At 43.9% G+C, this 21374-nt stretch overlaps 1 protein-coding gene across 2 annotated transcripts; it reads left to right on the forward strand.

The window, feature by feature from the left end:
- The first annotated feature begins 8427 nt into the window (after positions 1-8427).
- On the forward strand, positions 8428-20730 carry LOC135546387 (solute carrier family 13 member 2-like). 2 transcript variants are annotated; one of them, XM_064974764.1, is made up of 13 exons: positions 8428-8666; positions 13267-13395; positions 13721-13857; positions 14140-14387; positions 14621-14683; positions 15157-15337; positions 15795-15917; positions 16248-16457; positions 16766-16860; positions 18838-18953; positions 19062-19223; positions 19481-19618; positions 19948-20730. In XM_064974764.1, the coding sequence occupies exons 1-13, from the start codon at positions 8565-8567 to the stop codon at positions 20080-20082; spliced, it is 1839 nt and encodes a 612-aa protein (XP_064830836.1). In that variant the 5' UTR covers positions 8428-8564; the 3' UTR covers positions 20083-20730. The 2 variants fall into 2 exon arrangements, with proteins under 2 accessions (XP_064830836.1, XP_064830837.1); XM_064974765.1 differs by having other exon boundaries at positions 8428-8593.
- Positions 20731-21374: the final 644 nt, after the last annotated feature.

The raw sequence follows: 21374 nt of genomic DNA on the forward strand, positions 1-21374 counted from the left end.
AGACTTATCCTAGTTTACGTATTGTGGTACACACACACACACACACACACACACACACACACACACACACACACACACACACACACACACACACACACACACACACACACACACACACACACACACACACACACACACACACACACACAAACACACACTATCTGGGAATCTGAGTTATGGAGTTATGGGTGGCATGGAGGAATATTCCTTCATGTTTCTAAACAGTGATGTGGGCACTTTACCCAGAGATGATGTAATGACACCATGTAATGACAGTGGTTAAAGCCAAGTAATGACAGTGGTTAAAGCCAAGTAATGACAGTGGTTAAAGCCATGTAATGACAGTGGTTAAAGCCAAGTAATGACAGTGGTTAAAGCCATGTAATGACAGTGGTTAAAGCCAAGTAATGACAGTGGTTAAAGCCAGTGGTTAAAGCCAAGTAATGACAGTGGTTAAAGCCAAGTAATGACAGTGGTTAAAGCCAAGCCAAGTAATGACAGTGGTTAAAGCCAAGTAATGACAGTGGTTAAAGCCATGTAATGACAGTGGTTAAAGCCATGTAATGACAGTGGTTAAAGCCAAGTAATGACAGTGGTTAAAGCCATGTAATGACAGTGGTTAAAGCCAAGTAATGACAGTGGTTAAAGCCATGTAATGACAGTGGTTAAAGCCAAGTAATGACAGTGGTTAAAGCCATGTAATGACAGTGGTTAAAGCCAAGTAATGACAGTGGTTAAAGCCAAGTAATGACAGTGGTTAAAGCCAAGTAATGACAGTGGTTAAAGACAAGTAATGACAGTGGTTAAAGCCATGTAATGACAGTGGTTAAAGCCATGTAATGACAGTGGTTAAAGCCAAGTAATGACAGTGGTTAAAGCCATGTAATGACAGTGGTTAAAGCCAAGTAATGACAGTGGTTAAAGCCAAGTAATGACAGTGGTTAAAGCCAAGTAATGACAGTGGTTAAAGCCAAGTAATGACAGTGGTTAAAGCCATGTAATGACAGTGGTTAAAGCCATGTAATGACAGTGGTTAAAGCCATGTAATGACAGTGGTTAAAGCCATGTAATGACTGTGGTTAAAGCACCAAACATGCTCAGAAGCTTGCATTTTCTAGTGTAATATGATGTATTCACTTGGAACACATAGTGGCCTAGGGTTGTTCCAACAACTATTATTCTACTGTACAGCAGATGACCGTTGTTATGGCACAATAAACTGTCTTCAACAGAAAAGTGCCATAAAACACAAATAGTTTTTTTTGTTTCCTTGGTTACGGTTATGGATAATAGTCTGTCACTAATCAGATTTATGTCCAACATGTATTCTTTTGTACGTGCAATTTTCCTCCTGTCCAAGATGGATACAATGAAGGATGAGGATGAGCTGTAATTAGATGAATAAACAGTTCTATCTAAGTTTAACTCAGATAATATATTTACCTTAAGATCATTTTCATTGGTTTAAATGGAACACATCCACCCACGTTCAATCCTTGAACTGAGCTGCCAAGAGGTGAGAACTCGTCTCATCTCATATCTGTTTACACTTCGTATTTTAAAGTATTCACACACACGCACGCCCACACACACGGTCTCTGTCGCTCTCTCTCTGATGAATGTATAGACACCGGTTAGAAAAGGGAAAGATGCAGGGAAATGTCTGTGCCTGTTGCCGTCGGTGATTCATACATATTATATTGACTTGTTTTATAACGTCTGCTTCCAGCTTACACTCTCAAACACATACTGTAGATCCCCTGAACGCAGCTCACTCTCCAGATCCCAATCACCTGAATTCTGATCACGTGTTCAAAGACCTGTATGTCATTAGCCCACACTATTTAGTTCAGTTCTTTGCACCCCATCACTGTGAGGTATTGTTTGTTTTGTGACACACTTCTATTTGGAGCGCTGCTTTTCCCATAATTTACTCCTCCAGTGTATGATAGTTTTTGCCTGCCTCACTAACGACGCCTTTTGCCTATTCCCTGTCTGTACTTTAGCCTATCGGATTAATGTTATCAACCTATTGCATGATCTCCCGGATGACGTTATTAGCCTTTCCCTGCCTGTACTGTAGCCTTTTTTTGACCCCCTGTGTATGACCTTCTGCCTGCCCCTGGACCCAGCTACATGCCTCCTCCTGTGGCCCTTTACCAATAAACACCTGCTGCGCCCTGCGCTTGAAACCAGCTCTCTGTCTCACCCCGTGTTCATTACAAGCTTACCGTTATAGTTGGCTTGCTTAATGTTTAAGTAATGCAAGGTAATACGAAGTCATTTCAGGTGTTACATTTTCATTTGGCTCAACATTTGTTTTGCTTTGGGATCAATCATTTGTAATCTCTTCAAAGAGAGTGAATAGTTTCAAAACATCCCAACCTATCCGAAAAAGTTGATGGTATTCCCAAAATCTGTCATTTGCTCTGTCAGAAAAAAGTTTTATGGGGGGGGAAGGGTGCTCTTACATTATTTTTTTTATTTTTTTACAATTGTTAGGACCCATTTCTCAATACTTAGGTCACTTTTTCAAAACTCTTCACACAGTCTATCAGTCTATCAGGGCTAAACTGTGGATCATTTTTCATTGCTTTGGCACAAAATTCATTCAATGACTACATCTTTCAAAGTTCATGAATTATTTTCTCACTCAGACACGACCACCACCAAAACTCTATATACCTGCAGGCCAATTTGCATGTTTACATACTCTTTTCAAAACTGTTAAACTTAAGTTCAAAACCGAACATAACACACTTGAATAAGACAGCGATTTGCTACATTTCTACAGTAATACCGTATTGAAATATATTCCAAATCTAAAACATGAAATACTATCAAAACAATTAGACCAACCACAGCTGATTGCCATTGTAGCTGAACACTTACCCAGGTGTTAGTCTTTCAATTTAATTACCATCTTTACAAAAAAGGGACATGTTAGGAATAATGCTGTACTATAATGTAAACATGGACCTAGCCAGAGATAGAGAAGTGGCTGACAAAGGAAGAAGAGTGGATGAGAGAGGGAGAGGAGTACGTATGCGTGGTGGAAGAAGACTGAGAGGAAGATCAAGAGCTGTAGTCTCAGATGAGATTAGGGCTACTATAATTGATCATGTAATAAATCATGGTCTATCTATAAGAGAGGCTGGTCTGAGAGTGCAGCCAAATCTGCAATGCTGAACAGTGGCATCTATTGTGAGAAATTTCCAGCAAAACAACAGGTTATATATGCATTCTGCAAGGGCATCTGACTGAACTGTACATCACAGAAGTAAATTGAGAAAAGCCTCCAAACCTACTTGTGTGTAATTGTTTTTGTATTTCTGCCTATGACACAACGGTTACCTCCCACAGGTGGGAGAGGTAGGATTCTCACTGCTATGCAGGAAACTGCAATCGTTGATATGGTCATCAGAAACAATGACATAAAACTCACAGAGATTTGAGACAGTGTTGGCTGACATTACATTTGGAAATATTCACAATGTAAGCATAACTATTTCTAGAGGCCTGAAACAACATCAAGTCAGGATGAAGCAGTTGTACACTGTCCCCTTTGAGAGGAACTCTGAACGAGTCAAGCGACTCAGGAACCAATATGTCCAGGTAAGAAGATTATAAAATACAGAACTGGTTTTGAACAAAACCAAACAGGGCAGCAGCACACAATGGCATATTTGTAGGTATAATGTCAACTACCGTAATAGCCTAACTCTTCTGTTGCCTTGTGGATTTATTTTAGAGAGTCATGGAGATTGAAGCCAGGCAAACACCCCACATAAACATAAACAGTGAGGAAGGAATGTGATTGGGGAAAAGAGCCACAGTGGATGTCCCGGGCCAGAGGGGTGACAACATCACATTGTGTGCAGCAATATCCTCTGATGGATTGCTGTTAGACAAACCGCTAATTGGGCCATACAACACAGAGCGTCTCATTTCATTCCTGGATGACCTCTATGGAAGGGTTATGCCAGGTGAGGAAAGGGTTGCAGCGAGGCGAAATCGGCAATGTTTGCAATTGTATGGGACAATGTGGCATTGTGGCACCACTCCCGTACAGTCACAGAGTGGTTGCAGCCCATCCCAGGATGGTGTCACGTTTCCTCCCACCTTACTCTCTATTCCTCAACCCCATAGAGGAATTATTTTACTCATGGAGGTGGAAGGTTTATGACCACCATTCACATGATCAAATGTCCCTCCTGGACGCAATGAATGCTGGATGCCTGAACATATCTGCAGAAGATTGCCAGGGATGGACCAGGCATGCCAAAAGATTATCTCCTACAGTAGCTGTATTGCCCAAGACAACATAAGATGTGATGTGAATGAGAACCTGTGGCCAAATGCAGAAGACAGGGTTGACTAGCATTGCTATTGTATCTGTATCGGTAGATGGTGTATATACAAATTCTTGTATTTTGTAATGACTCAATGCCAAAAAATGACATTAAACATATTGAAGCATATTGCATCATGTCTGATTCATTCCTGTAACATATACTGCAGTGAATTCTAAACAGTAGAGAGGTGTCATTCTTGTTTTGTAGCCATTTTACAAAAGAAAACATTGTGTAATGTTACCTGTTGTTAGTGTTTTTTAGGTCATTGTTTTATGAGTGACAAAGTGTGCTTGTTGGGTGACAACCTTTGCTAGTGTTATGGAAGAATGAGTTGATTTGAGACATGTATTTATTTTATTTATTTATTTCACCTTTATTTTACCAGGTAGGCAAGTTGAGAACAAGTTCTCATTTACAATTGCGACCTGGCCAAGATAAAGCAAAGCAGTTCGACACGAACAACAACACAGAGTTATTCGTGGAGTAAAACAAACATACAGTCAATAATACAGTAGAAAATGAGTCTATATACAATGTGAGCAAATGAGGTGAGATAAGGGAGGTAAAGGCAAAAAAAGGCCATGGTGGCGAAGCAAATACAATATAGCAAGTAAAAAAATAAAATAGAAAAATAAACACTGGAATGGTAGATTTGCAGTGGAAGAATGTGCAAAGTAGAGATAGAAATAATGGGGTGCAAAGGAGCAAAATAAATAAATAAATACAGTAGGGGGAGAGGTAGTTGAGATCTTGGTTGAAAACAGCAGAGGTGTATTTAAGTTGGTTAGGATGATATCTATGAGGGTGCCCGTGTTTACGGCTTTGGGGTGGTACCTGGTAGGTTCATTGATAATTTGTGTGAGATTGAGGGCATCAAGCTTAGATTGTAGGATGGTTGGGGTGTTAAGCATGTTCCAGTTTAGGTCGCTTAGCGACCTAGCAGCACGAGCTGGGGGGCAATCAGTACACATATGTTGTCCAGAGCACAGCTGTATGAAGTGTTTTAGTGCATATTGGATGTGAAATTAACTGCTGTGCCAAGCTGAATGTTGGTTAGGAGAACTGTGTGAATAGTTTAGAAAATGTGACCTAAGTATTGAGAACTGGGTCCTTGGGATTGTAAAAAACTGCAAGATGGAGTTCATGGGTTGTGTTCATTAGGGCATTCTGTAGTGACATTTGTACAATGGAAAAGGAATATGAGTTAATCATGTTAGAAACATTCAGATTGTAACTCCCCGTTTAATTTAGTTTATGGTTACTGAAAACCACCCAGGTATCTGTAGGAGAGGCCCTTATGCAGGCATTTGGCTGACAAGGCCATCTGCCCAGCTCTTATTGTTTTTCTCTTCAATAGACTTTGGCACAACCCAAACAAGGGTGAGGTGGATGGGTGAGGCAGCCTCAGGTGAATGTGATGATCACGTGACAGGGTGCCCAATAGATCAACAGAGCAATAGGTAAAACTTGAAAAGCCAGCAGTGCCTAAAGGGCTGGGGGTGGGATGGGGTGGGAGATACACTGAGTGTACAAAACATTAAGAACACCGTTCTAATATTGAGTTGCACCCCCCCTTTTGCCCTCGGAACAGCCTCAAGAATTTGTTCTTAACTGACTTGCCTAGTTAAATAAAGGTAAAATAAATACAATTTGTAAAAAATTGTCAGGGCATGGACTCTACAAGGTGTTGAAAATGTTCCACAGGGATGCAGGCCCGTGTTGACTCCAATGCTTCCCACAGTTGTGTCAAGTTGGCTGAATTTCCTTTGGGTGGTGGACCGTTCTTGATACAGGCAGGAAAGGAAAAGGAAGGAAAGGGAGATACAAACGGTTGAGCATGAAAAACTCAGCAACGTTACAGTTCTTGACACACTCAAACCGGTGCACCTGGCACCTACTACCATCCATACCCTGTTCAAAGGCACTGCAATCTTTTGTCTTGCCCATTCACCCTCTGAATGGCACACATACACAATCCATATCTCAATTGTCTCAAGAATGAAAAATCCTTCTTTAACCTGTCTCCTCCCTTTCATCTACACTGATTGAAGTGGATTTAACAGGTGACATCTATAAGGGATCACAGCTTTCACCTGGATTCACCTGGTCATGAAAGAGCAACATTCCTAATGTTTTGTACACTCAGTGTATATTTATTCAGCAAGACTGTATACCTTAACAGGGAACATGAAAAATATCTTCTTTTCACCTTTTTGGGGATTTTACAGTGTATTGTAGGCTTATTTAATTGGACATCTCTCTCTCCCGCTCTCTCACTCTCACCTCTCAATTTAATTCCATTCAATTCAAGGGGCTTTATTGGCATGGGAAACATATGTTAACATTGCCAAAGCAAGTGAAGTAGATAATAAACAGAAGTGAAATAAACAATAAAAATGTACAGTAAACATTACACTCACAGAAGATCCAAAATAATAAAGACATTTCAAATGTCATATTATGTCTAGATACAGTGTTGTAACGATGTACACATAGTTAAAGTACAAAAAGGAAAATAAATAAACATAAATATGGGTTGTATTTACAATTATGTTTGTTCTTCACTGGTTGCCCTTTTCTTGTGGCAGCAGATCATAAATATTGCTGCTGTGATGGCACACTGTGGTATTTCACCCAGTAGATATGGGAGTTTATCAAAATTGGGTATGTTTTGTCGAATCCTTTGTGGATCTGTGTAATCTGAGGGAAATATGTATCTCTAATATGGGCATGCAGTTGGCAGGAGGTTAGGAAGCACATCTCAGTTTCCACGTCATTTTGTGGGCAGTGTACACATAGCCTGTCTTCTCTTGAGAGCCAGGTCTGCCTACTGCGGCCTTTCTCAATAGCAAGGCTATGCTAACTGAGTCTGTACATAGTCAAAGTTTTCCTTAAGTTTAATCAGTCACAGTGGTCAGGTATTCTGCCACTGTGTACTCTCTGTTTAGGGCCAATTAGCATTCTAGTTTGCTTTGTTGTTTGTTAATTGTTTCCAATATGTCAAGTAATTATCTTTCTGATTTCTCATGATTTGGTTGGGTCTAATTGTGTTGCTGTCCTGGAGCTCTGTGGGGTCTGTTTGTGTTTGTGAACAGAGCCCCAGGATCAGCTTGCTTTGGGGACTCTTCTCCAGGTTCATCTCTCTGTAGGTGATGGCTTTCTTAAGGAAAGTTTGGGAATCGCTTCATTTTAGGTGGTTGTAGAATTTAACGGTTCTTTTCTGGATTTCGATAATTAGCAGGTATCAGCCTAATTCTGCTCTGCGTGCATTATTTGATGTTTGACGTTGTACACCGAGGATATTTTTGCAGAATTATGCATGCAGTCTCAATTTGGCATGTGTCCCATTTTGTGAATTCTTGGTTGGTGAGCGGACCCCAGACCTCACAACCATAAAGGGCAATGGGTTCTATAACTGATTCAAGTATTTTTAGCCAGATCCCAATTGGTATGTTGAAATGTATGTTCCTCTTGATGGTATAGAATGCTTCTCTCTCTCCTCTCCTCTCCTCTCCCCTCCCCTCCCTCACCTCCCTCTCTCTCTCTTTCTCTCTCTCTCTCTCTCTCTCTCTCTCTCTCTCTCTCTCTCTCTCTCTCTCGCTCTCTCTCTCTCTCTCTCTCTCTCTCTCTCTCTCTCTGCTGGATGGGGGGGGGTCGTTTTATTTAGCCTATTCATGCTTGTTTTTATCCATCTTAAATATGTTTGGACAGAATAACAGTACACGATATTTCCCTGGATTGTAGAGATTTGTACACTCACACTTTATAAAACCATGCTCATCCTTATACAGTATATCCTGCAATAGGAATCTGTAATTTCAAACTTTCACTGGTAAGGTGATCTCCCTCCCTCTCACTCACTCACTCACTCACTCACTCACTCACTCACTCACTCACTCACTCACTCACTCACTCACTCACTCACTCACTCACTCACTCACTCACTCACTCACTCACTCACTCAGTTACACTACTGTCTTGTGTTGTACAACACACTCCCTCCTCAGCCCAGTCACCTCACTCCAAAGTTAATATTTAATTCTCTCTGTGTGATATATATACTGCACCTTTATCTCCTGTTGTCTCTTTGTGGTAGTGTCCTCATTTATCTCGTAACATCTCCCCTGCACTCCAATTAGATTTTCTATTTAATATATCCATTACTCTTCTCTGTGTACCTGCGCTACCCTCTGGATATCTGGACCAGCCATGGTGGTGTGTCTAAGTGGACTATGGAGGTATCGGAAATACCTGATCATATTCTTCATCCCTCTGTTGATTCTTCCTTTACCCCTAATAGTTGGGGGACCGGTAAGAGTGTTTGTGTATGCGTGTGTTTGTGTGTGTGTGTCTGTTTGTTTGTGTCTAACTGTGCAGAGGCTGTGATTTGTTTGTTTTAAACCTCTTGAAAGTTCAGAAGTTATTCTGTAGCATTTCAAGTCCTGGTTGTACACACATGTAATGCTGAAATTCCTTGAAAACTCTATATATTTATTGAAGCTTCACTGCATGTTTTGGTTACTCATCTGTGTGTATTTCCTGATGTGACATTTCTATTGTATTTGTGACATTTTTAATTATTTCAGAATATCCAGGAATCCACTGTAGACTGGTCATTTAGTGTGTGTAGACATTGTAGATAAGAACTTCATCAGCCATGCACATTGCTGGTTCAGAGTTCGCTGTGAGTTACGGTTGTCCTCCAGGACAATAAACCATCACGAATGAAAGACTTGCATGACAGGCACTTTAGTTCCTTCTTCATCTTTTATCACCAAGGGCTTACCATGTATCATAAATATATTTATAGAAAATCCAAGCCTGTTTTTCCCCTCTAAGAATGGATTTGTTTTATCAAAATGGATATTAAAAGGGCAATCTGCAGTTCATACAACTACCCCCCGTCACTGTTTAAAACTTTTGGTAAACAGCTGAGGGATGGGGCTGGAGAAGTATAACCACTCTCAAATTCATAGATAGAGCTAGGGATGCAAGGACTGACCATCCACGATATAACAATTATAAGTTTAAGCATGTTTTGAGGCTATACAGTGTTTGTTTGCATTGACATTGTTTACAAACAGTGTAGTAAAACAAGCTTATATTTTGGGTACTGAAGGGGTACGACACTTAAACTAAGCTCATGAGGTAATTATAAGTTATAATCTTCAAAAATCAACAGGTACATAATTAATACATAATCCCCAAAAATGGATGTAGCAACTGAGGATTCTAGCTTTAATTGGTTAACTGAAGGGCATCATAACTAAATGACATAATTATGCCAACTCATTGCTGGCCCAGCTACCGTTTAAATCCTGCAGACACAACCTCTGTAACGACATTCTTCGTTTGTTGAATGAGAGTCAGACCGAAATGCAGCGTGGTGATTACTCATGTCTTTAATGAAGAAAAACGGAACGATACATGAAATAACTAATAAATACAAAAAAAAAACAAATGGAACGTGAAACCTATTACAGCCTATCTGGTGAACACTTCACAGAGACAGGAACAATCACCCACGAAATACAAAGTGATACCCAGGCTACCTAAATACGGTTCCCAATCAGAGACAACGAGAATCACCTGACTCTGATTGAGAACCGCCTCAGGCAGCCAAACCTATGCAACACCCCTACTCAGCCGCAATCCCAATAACTAAAAAAACCCCACTACGAAAAATACAACAACATAAACCCATGTCACACCCTGGCCTGACCAACTAATTAACGAAAACACAAAATACTAAGACCAAGGCGTGACAGAACCCCCCCCTAAGGTGCGGACTCCCGGACGCACCTCAAAACCATAGGGAGGGTCCGGGTGGGCGTCTGTCCATGGTGGCGGTTCCGGCTCGGGACGTGGTCCCCACTCCATAAATGTCATAGTTCTTCCCCTTTGCGTCCTGGGATGATCCACCCTTGCCACCCAGTCCTCACCCAGAACCCCACTGAACTGAGGGGCAGCTCGGGACTGAGGCAGCTCGGGACTGAGGGACAGCTCGGGACTGAGGGGAAGCTCGGGACTGAGGGGCAGCTCGGGACTGAGGGGCAGCTCGGGACTGAGCGGCAGCCCAGTACTGAGAGAAAGCCCAGCACTGAGAGGAAGCCCAGCACTGAGAGGAAGCCCAGTACTGAGATGAAGCCCAGCCAGGCAGTTGAATCCGGCAGATCCTGGCTGACTGGCGGATCTGGAAGAGTCTGGTTGACTAGCGGATCTGGAAGAGTCTGGTTGACTAGCAGATCTGGAAGAGTCTGGTTGACTAGCAGATCTGGAAGAGTCTGGTTGACTGGCAGATCTGGAAGAGTCTGGCTGACTGGCAGATCTGGAAGAGTCTGGTTGACTAGCAGATCTGGAAGAGTCTGGTTGACTGGCAGATCTGGAAGAGTCTGGCTGACTGGCAGATCTGAAAGAGTCTGGCTGACTGGCAGATCTGGAAGAGTCTGGCTGACTGGCAGATCTGGAAGAGTCTGGCTGACTGGCAGATCTGGAAGAGTCTGGCTGACTGGCGGATCTGGAAGAGTCTGGCTGACTGGCGGATCTGGAAGAGTCTGGCTGACTGGCGGATCTGGAAGAGTCTGGTTGACTGGCAGATCTGGAAGAGTCTGGCTGACTGGCGGATCCTGGCAGACTGACGGCTCTAGCTGCTTCATGCTGACTGACGGCTCTGGCTGCTCCATGCTGACTGGCGGCTCTGGCTGCACCATGCAGATTGACACCTCTGGCGGCTTCTTGCAGACTGACAGCTCTGACTGTTCCATGCAGACTAACAGCTTTGGCAGCTCCTTGCCGACTGGCAGCTCCTTGCAGACTGGCAGCTCCTTGCAGACTGGCAGCTCCTTGCAGACTGGCAACTCCATGCAGACTGGCAACTCCATGCAGACTGGCAACTCCATGCAGACTGGCAACTCCTTGCAGACTGGCAGCTCCTTGCAGACTGGCAGCTCCTTGCAGACTGGCAGCTCCTTGCAGACTGGCAGCTCCTTGCAGACTGGCAGCTCCATGCAGACTGGCAGCTCTGGCTGCTCCAAGCAGACTGACAGCTCTGGCTGCTCCATGCAGACTGGCAGCTCTAGCTGCTCCATGCAGACTGGCAGCTCAGGCTGCTCCGAACAGGCAGGAGGCTCCGGCAGCGCTGTAGAGGAGGAAGGCTCTAGAAGCGCTGAACAGGCGGGAGACTCCGGTAGCGCAGGAGAGGAGAAAGGCTCTGATAGCGCTGAACAGACAGGAGACTCCAGCAGCGCTGTAGAGGAGGAAGCGCTGGCTGCGCTGAACAGGCGAGGCGCACTGAAGGCCTGGTGCGTGGTACTGGAACTGGTGGTACTGGATCGAGGACATGCACAGGAAGCCTGGTGCGGGGAGCTGCCACATGAGGACTGGTGTGTGAAGGTGGCACAGGATGGACTGGACCGTGAAGGTGTACTGGAGAGCCTGAGAGCAGGACTGGCACAGGACGTGCAAAGCTAGGTAGGTACACAGGAGGCCTAGTACGTGAGGCTGGCACATTTCTCACCAGCCGACTAACACGCACCTCAGGACTAGTATGGAGCGCTGACCCAGGTGCCATTAAATCCCCGACACGCTCCGTCGGACGAATCTTGTACTTAAAGCACCAAACTAGCAACTCCCTCATTACTCTCTCCTCCAATTTCCCCATTAACTCCTTCACAGTCTCTGCTTCGCTCACCTCCAACACCGGTTCTGGTCTCCTCCTTGGCTCCTCACGATAAACAGGGAGAGTTGGCTCAGGTCTGTCTCCTGACTCAGCCACTCTCCCTCTGAGCCCCCCCCAATACATTTTTTGGGCTGATTCACGGGCTTTCCTCTGCGCCGTCGTGATTGCCTCTCCAACTCCATTCTCCTATAGCCCTCTTCGCACTGCTCCAGCGAATCCCAGGCGGGCTCCGGCACTCTCTCTGGGTCGACCGCCCAGCTGTCTATTTCATCCCACGTCGTATACTCCATGCTTCTGCTGTCTATAACGACCTCCCTTCGCTGCTCCTGCTGTCGCTGCCTGCTAACACGCTGCTCGGTCCGTGTGTGTTGGGTGATTCTGTAACGACGTTCTTCGTTTGTTGAATGAGAGTCGGACCAAAATGCAGCGTGGTGATTACTCATGTCTTTAATGAAGAAAAACGGAACGATACATGAAATAACTAATAAATACAAAAAAACAACAAACGGAACGTGAAACCTATTACAGCCTATCTGGTGAACACTACACAGAGACAGGAACAATCACCCACGAAATACAAAGTGAAACCCAGGTTACCTAAATACGGTTCCCAATCAGAGACAACGAGAATCACCTGACTCTGATTGAGAACCGCCTCAGGCAGCCAAACCTATGCAACACCCCTACTCAGCCGCAATCCCAATAACTAAAAAACCCCACTACGAAATACAACAACATAAACCCATGTCACACCCTGGCCTGACCAACTAATTAACGAAAACACAAAATATTAAGACCAAGGCGTGACAACCTCTCTTGACGTCTCCATCGTGGTTAAAGATTAGGCCTACAACAAAGTGATCATGTTAAGTTACAAGGGAGATACTATGGCAATGGAGAACTGGAGAGAACTGGAGCACCTTCAGAAGTGACAGTAATATGCATTTGGGTGATATTTGTTTTACTTGATTGTTATTAACTATGCATTGGAAGAACCATAACTGACTTATTGAATAGATTTATTGAATTGCACACAAGGACACTTCTTTATGTTCTAAAATAGTTATACAGCTTGTCTGTGCTTTGATGCTCTTGGCTGTTGTCTCAGATGATTGTTTACTAAGAACAAACTGGTCCTGAGAGAGGATTGACTGTGTGTTGTGTGCATTTGTACGTGTTGTCCTACCTCAACAACACTCTCACAGTCCCTGTCTGTCTCATGTGTGTGTACAGGAGGCTAGTTGTGGCTATGTGATCATCCTGATGGCCCTGTACTGGTGTACAGAGTGTATGCCTCTGGCTGTGACCGGTCTGCTGCCTGTCATCCTCTTCCCTATGATGGGCATCATGGAGTCAAGCGAGGTACCAACACCACTATCCTCTCCCCTCTCTACTCAACCACCTCCATACCTAATGACTGGTTCTTACCCACCCATTAGACTCAGTAATGGAGACAACAGCATTCTGTTTTATGATCAGAATAAACAGGTCAACAGTTGACTAAAATGTGAAATGTAAATCTTTGTTTAGTAGATACAGTGTTGAGGACGTATGAATAAAGCACCTAAGTACTGTTGATAAACTTCTTACTGTTGATCCCATTATTAGTACATTATGGTATTTCTAAGCAGAACCTGTCTCAGGCCAGTACACTCGTTCAGAACCCCCCTGTCTGTCTCTCATCCAGGTGTGTAACCAGTACATGAAGGACTCTAACATGCTGTTCGTCGGAGGGCTGTTGGTGGCTATAGCTGTGGAATACTGGAACCTTCACAAACGCATCGCCCTCAGAGTACTGCTCCTAGTAGGGGTGAGGCCTGCTCTGTAAGAGACCTGTATTAATGATTCTATTACAGAGCTGTTTGGTCTAGTGTTCTGATAGCCCAATGTTATTCATATTAAGTGTCTTATATGTTTTATTTTTACATTTTTTAAATGGTTTTTACCTCCCTCTCTATCCTCCTCACTCTTGCTTTTTCACTCTATCTCCATTTTCTTTCCCCATCCATCCATCCATCCATCCATCCATCCATCCATCTCTCTCTCTCTCTCTCTCTCTCTCTCTCTCTCTCTCTCTCTCTTCTCTATTCTCCACTGTCTCTCCAGTCTGATGATGGGCTTCATGGGCACCACAGCCTTCCTGTCCATGTGGATCAGTAACACAGCCTCCACTGCCATGATGCTGCCCATCGCTAACGCCGTGCTGAAGCAGCTGTGTGACTCAGAGGCCCAGGCAGAGGAGAGGGAGATGGACCTGATGGCCATCAGGGGGGCCTGGACTGGGACTGGGATACCTAAGGACCAGGAAAACCAGGCCTTTGAGATGGGTGACAAGGAAAAAAGCATTACCATAGGTGTGTGTTGTTAGGAGAAAGTGGTGTGGGTGGGGAGGTGTATGTGTGACCATTTGTTTTGTGTCCATTAGCCCCAACACCATCCGTTCTAGGTTTCTCAAGCCATTCTCAAACGAGAATACAGCCTGGTACCACAAGATTGTGTCCATTAGTTTGACCATGAGCTTTCACAATCACAAGCTATTCCATATCTTTCTGTTTTTGTAATACATTATATCTCCCTTATTTGGCAGATGATGGAGGTGCTGCTAAATATACAAAGGATGTCAAGCCCAGGGAGAATGGGGTCAAGTCAGGTAAGTAGAATACAGTATGTGTTCTCTCAACATCAGTGTTCCTCTATCATGGTCCTTGAAACCCACAGGGTGTACAGGCTTTTGTTCCAGCCCAGGAATAACACACCTCATTCACACCTGTTGTGGATTCCCTGAAACACCCTTCTGTCAATTATTCAACCATTCATCTTAGTAGAGGAACACAGTTAAGTAAGAGATATTGATATGTTATTGATATGATAATTCAGGATGTGACCTTGTTGATTTTGTCTGTTCGAGACAAGATTGTTTGGACTTCTGGCTGAGATAGAATACAAAGTACACGGATGCATTGAATATCATGTTCAATATCACCACCAGATACTCTCAGTCCCTGAAAACAATGTGAAAAATCTTTGCCCTAAACCCCTAGTTACCCCTGCGAAAACTTCTGATAGACTGACCTCTAACCCCTGAACATTTTGATTGGCTGACCCATGGATCTCCCCCTCCAGAGCCCGAGCCAGAGGTGGAGGAGAGCCTGGAGGCGAGGGAGAGGAGGTTGAAGAGGGAGGCTAAGTACCTGAACCTAGATAAAGGCATGAGTCTCAGTGTGTGTTACGCTGCCAGCATCGGAGGAACAGCCACCCTCACCGGCACCACCCCGAACCTCATCCTCAAGGGACAGGTCGACGAGTACGTTTATATGTCTGTTTATAAATGCTTAATATGCGTGGGTAGTATTACAAGTAAATACAGTAAGATAACCATCTGAGTCGCTCTCATTAAATGGTTATTGTGTGTGGATACAGTATTGCAAACCGGTTAAGCAACGGTTCATCTCTGGGAGTACTGTAGTGCCCAGTCTACTTTACTTACAGCAGCAAAAGCACAAGGATGGATACACTGACTGTACAGTGGCTCCTTTGATCATGTTTCCAATTGCCTGCCTGGCTTGGGAGTTAGCTGACATCTTTGTCACTACCTCCATAGCATTAGAATTCCCTGCACATTCCCGTTCAAAGCAGTTTTTTGTGGCAGGTGCACCGGCCTGGCGGCCATATTGGGTGTACCTACAGTTGAGTACCCTTTAGAATGTTCCTGTAACTAATGCTAGTTCTAATTCTATCATTCTATCATTCTTTCCCCACAGGCTGTTCCCAGGGAATGAAGACATCATCAACTTTGCCAGCTGGTTTGGTTTCTCCTTCCCCAACATGGTTCTGATGCTGATCATCTCCTGGTTGTGGCTGCAGTTTATGTACCTGGGCTGCAAGTGAGTCATTCTTTCCTGTTATGTTTTATCTACAGCCAACAATATCCATAACACCGTCTCGTGGCAGGAAGCTGAAGCAATATGATTGTGTGCCTGCAATCCATGTTGAAAGATGACACATTCACAATATAATGACTAAGCATAGTAAAACAATAGAAGGTAATGGTTTATGCTCATATTTCACTTATATAGATACTTCATTGTCCATTTCTGTAAAACATTGCCATATAGACAAAGTAGATACACGCCTATATAAGACCCAGAGACCTATATGACACTACATAGAGTTCTCTGATATGTCTCAGACCTATTTGGCCCATTCACCCACAGCATGAAGAAGTCGTTTGGCTGCGGGATGAATAAAGATGGTGACAAGGAGGCGTACGGGGTGATAAAGAATGAGTATATGAAGCTGGGCAGTATGTGCTTCGCTGAGGGCTGTGTCCTGGTGCTGTTTGTCCTGCTGGTCCTGCTCTGGTTCACCAGAGAACCAGGCTTCATGCCCGGCTGGGCCACTGTGCTCTTCAACAAGGACAGACCGTAAGTGAGAGATAACAGTATGTTCTGTGTTGTAACTCCTGGGTGTTGTGCCTGCTAGTCACTCCCGGTGGTTCTTCCTGGTTCTCCCTCACTTTTCTTTATCTGATAGCTTTCTGCTGTGTATCCCAGGCTTTGCTATTTCCCGCTTTCTTACTCTCATGTAAGTTAACAATTTAGCTTTACACATAATGTGGACATAAACTGTAATTACACAGTACATGTCTATGTAACTACCATATCAATACATATGGACACATTGAGAAATGGGACCAAGAGACATTGTTTATATGTAGATTTCTATGTCCCAGGTACGTCACTGATGGCACGGTGGCCATCCTGATGTCAACACTGTTCTTTATGATCCCATCCCAACTACCCAGATGTGGCGGGTACACTGAGGATGGTATGTGTGTGTGTGTGTGCACGTTTGTGCATGTGTGTGTTTTGTCAATATATCTATGAGTGGTGAGAGTACATTGGTGTGTTAACGAGTGTGTGATTGAGAGAGACATTGTGTGTGTGTCTACCTGTCTGTCTGTGATACTATTGTATGGAGCAGACTTTCGGACATGTTAATGGTGGGTCGTGAATATAATTTTTTTTGGGGGGGTACTCAGTCAGGGTCTCAACTTACTGTTGAAAGTTTGAATAGTAGAATACACAAGGTGCACTTTTGAAATTTGATTGGGCATCAGCAGTTTTTCTCTTATTGTCAGATTTTTTTTGTACATTTTAGTGATTAAGCAGACGCTCTTATCCAGAGAGACTTACAGTAGTGAATGCATACATTTTCATACTGGTCTCCCAAGGGGATCAAACCCACAACCCTGGAGTTGCAAGCGCCATGTTCTACCAACTGAGCCACGATGTGACAACAGTCTCTGACAGTCACTCAATAGCCATGTCAGCTAACAATATTTAGATGAGTAAATTAGTCTAGCCAGCTATCTAATCTTGCAGTAGTCATGGTCGAATACCGACCGGCCAAGCAGGGCACTCGCCAGGGGCCCTGACCTCCACAGCCATCACTCTCGCTCAGATATCATATTAGCATGACATAAGTCATGCCAAAATGTGTAGAATTGCAGGAAATTAGCTGTAAAACTTTTCTCTCCGCCGCCAGGAAGGAGGCCTATAAAATGTTTTGCCTGCGAGGAGGGGAGGCCTCTCAAACAAATCTCACATGTTTTCATGGAAGGACTTATTTGGGTCCCAGGCTGAAAAAGTTTAAGAACCCCTGGTATAGAGATATAATCTTCAGGACTCAGTTTTGTAATCGTCCTGATAGCACCCTTACTTCTCAGGGCTTGCACATGCTCGCACGCACACACGCACACACGCACACACACACACGCTCGCTCGCACGCGCGCGCACACACACACACACACACATACTCGAGACACATCAGAGGGCTGCAGCGTGATAGCGCTAGCCTCAAGGTCAGCCCTGCCCTACACGGCTGTATTCTCTGTTCTGCCCTTTCCCGAAACAAATAGCTTTCAAATCAATAAATGACTGGCAGACATTTCTAAAGGGATATTTTTTTGGGGGGGATAACCTTATTTGCTATTTATTATGTATACATTTTTTTATATAAAACATTTAATTCACTCTTTATGCATTGCGCACTGCAGAGAACACCGGTACGACAAGAATCACTGAATTTTCACAGTGAATTATTGTAATGTTTGTTTGTGTCAATTAATGCCATAAGGGATGGGTTGCCAACTGGCGATTTGACACCAAAATAAGATTTCATTCATTCATTCATATAAATACATATGGACTTTTCTCCCTCTGTAACCTAAACTGAGTTTAGTGTTCTTACTCCTGATAAGTGACAAGGTCAAAACGAAGTGCTCCAGTAATGCAGCTCCTACCTCAAAACGGCAGCAGCTTAATGTGTTTGGTAAATAAATGGGTGTCACAATGATTAAAGGCACTTAGTGAAGAGTTCGAGTTCGGAGTGCGAGGCAGCAGAGTTTGCGAGGCAGACTTTGAGTTGCCTTGTCATGGCTCCTTGACTTCTGGTTTTCCGTTCCTGGCATAGAGTGTTTTTGTGGTCATGTTAGTGACTAGGAGTTATCGATGGCCTTTGCTCTCTGAGTATCAATGTAAGTAAGTTAGTACAGTTCTATCTAGGACAGAGTCCTGTACATCATAACAGTATAATCTCTGCCCATATAGATTTGGACAGAGATACTGTACACTTTAATAACACTGTACCTTCCTTACTACCATGTAAATACACAGATCTCCGGGACTGTAGTCTTGAGTTACCATACTACCAAGTTCCTGCAGGAGTGCCTGGAATCAAGACTGTAAGGACTGTGATGGTAAACCTGGTGTCATTCTCCTGTGTGTGTCTTGTCCCTATAGGAAAGCCCCTGAAGGCCCCTCCCACTCTGCTGAACTGGGACGTGGTCCAAGAGAAGATGCCGTGGAACATTCTCCTGCTACTGGGAGGAGGCTTCGCTCTGGCCCGGGGAAGTGAGGTACCGTCTGTCAGTAGGTTGGTCAGTCTGTCCGAATCGGTCGGTCTGTGTTTTCTTTTTTAAAACAAAAAGTATGAAAATTGTGGATATGTTTTTCTCTGTGTGCAGGTGTCTGGTCTGTCTCAGTGGCTAGGAGAAAGTCTGGCCCCCCTGCAGTCCATCCCTCCCTTTGCCATTTCCTTCCTCCTGTGTCTACTCACTGCCACATTCACTGAGTGCTCCAGTAACGTAGCTACTACCACACTGTTCCTGCCTATACTGGCCTCTATGGTAAGACAGAATCCCCTAGAAATGTACATACACACACCCAGGCAACACACATGGTAACACACATGGTAACACACATGTCCCACTTAGAAAACCTGGATCAATGATTTTAAGTGGTGCTCCTTTTGGGACCATTCCATTGGTTCCATTTCACCGGGAAAACTAAAGGCCCGTGAGCAGTTTGGTCAGCATATTCAGCATACACTATATGTTCATTTCACCTCTTTGACTCATGTATGACCCTGTCTGTCTGTTCCCAGGCTGTAGCCATTAAGCTCCACCCACTGTACGTCATGCTGCCCTGCACCATCTGTGCCTCGCTGGCCTTCATGTTGCCGGTGGCCACGCCCCCTAATGCCATCGCCTTCTCTTATGGCAACCTCAAAGTCATGGACATGGTACGACCTATGACCCTTCACCCCTCACCCCTCTCCGTACAGTACTTTGTGTAGAGAGTGAAATACTATCCTGGATCCAAACTGAATTGTTCTGTTTCACTGCTTCAGTCTGGGCATCTCTTCATTGTAAAAAACACTTTGTGACAATTGCTGATATAAAAAAAAGTTTTATTCTGTAAATACAGTAAATGCGATTCATTGATAGAATCATTGAAACCAGAAGTGAAACGGAGCAATTCACTTTGGATCCAGGCTCGTAGAATACATGGTTGTGAATCATTCCGTCTGTGACCAATGTTTCTACCTGTTTTTCACCATGCTGACAACAGGCGAAGGCTGGATTCGTTCTGAACATTGTTGGTGTCATCACCATCAACATCGCACTGAACACCTGGGGAGCAGCCATGTTCAATCTCAACACCTTCCCTGACTGGGCCAATGTTACCATCATACACACTCCCTGATCTGGAGCCACTGGCAAGGAAGGAAGGAAGGAGGGAGGGAAGGGGAGAACAAAAAGAAGAGGAGGAAGAGAGCGGAGGGATGGGAAGAGGGGAGAGATACTGTATCTACATGTCTATCTGGAACAGGCTGTGAACAGAAGACAGTGCTGATGGTCAACCCACTCAGGGTGTTCTAGGCTACTACTGTATACACACTCCATATAACAACACTCACAGAATCTGTTTACCGTTCAGACTGGTACTCCTCCTCCCCTCTGTCAAAGTTTAGATTGATTTGAATTAAATTAATTTAGATGAATCAATGGTTTCTGTACAGCTAAAACATGCAGGTTGTATTTGATCCTTTTTCGGATTGTCAAATCTGTTTAAGCTTAGAGGAGCGGACACAAGAGGGAGATCTATGATTATTGGATTATTATTGGATTATTATATCAAAAACAATAACAAACAAACAAACATCTATTTCATGTGAAAGGCAATCTGTGTTGGAATACAAATGTTATTTTTGAAGTCAGGAAAAGCATCAGTGGCATATTATTGTGAAACGTTCTTAAAGCTGCTGCACAAAATGTGTATTTTTGCTATTGTTTCAACAGTGTTTATGTATCATGTCTACTGTATTAAATACTGCACACAGAAAAAACTCAAGCCTTCGAAACAGGAGAATTATTTCAAGTGTCCAATCACAGGCCATCTCAAACAAAATCAAAATATATTTTAAATTTGTTTTTATTATTTGTGTTGGTTGTAATTGTACTATAGTTCATGTATGATGATGACATTACTATTTGGTTTGCACATTTATTTCTTTGGTTCATTTTGTGGCAGGGCTCCCTTCATACCCACTTCCTGTAGGATTGCAGAATATGAATTTGGGCAAAAATGATGGGTGGTAGGGTGGTCCCATGCATAGTTGGGTGGTAGGGTGGTTCCATACATAGTCGGGTGGTAGGGTGGTCCCATGCATAGTCGGGTGGTAGGGTGGTTCCATACATAGTCGGGTGTTAGGGTGGTCCCATGCATAGTCGGGTGGTAGGGTGGTTCCATACATAGTCGGGTGTTAGGGTGGTCCCATGCATAGTCGGGTGGTAGGGTGGTTCCATACATAGTCGGGTGTTAGGGTGGTCCCATGCATAGTCGGGTGGTCCCATGCATAGTCGGGTGGTAGGGTGGTTCCATACATAGTCGGGTGTTAGGGTGGTCCCATGCATAGTCGGGTGGTAGGGTGGTTCCATACATAGTCGGTGTTAGGGTGGTCCCATGCATAGTCCGGTGTTAGGGTGGTCCCATGC

Source organism: Oncorhynchus masou, chromosome 9 (assembly GCF_036934945.1).
Source record: "Oncorhynchus masou masou isolate Uvic2021 chromosome 9, UVic_Omas_1.1, whole genome shotgun sequence".
In the NCBI taxonomy this organism is placed as follows: Eukaryota; Metazoa; Chordata; class Actinopteri; order Salmoniformes; family Salmonidae; genus Oncorhynchus; species Oncorhynchus masou.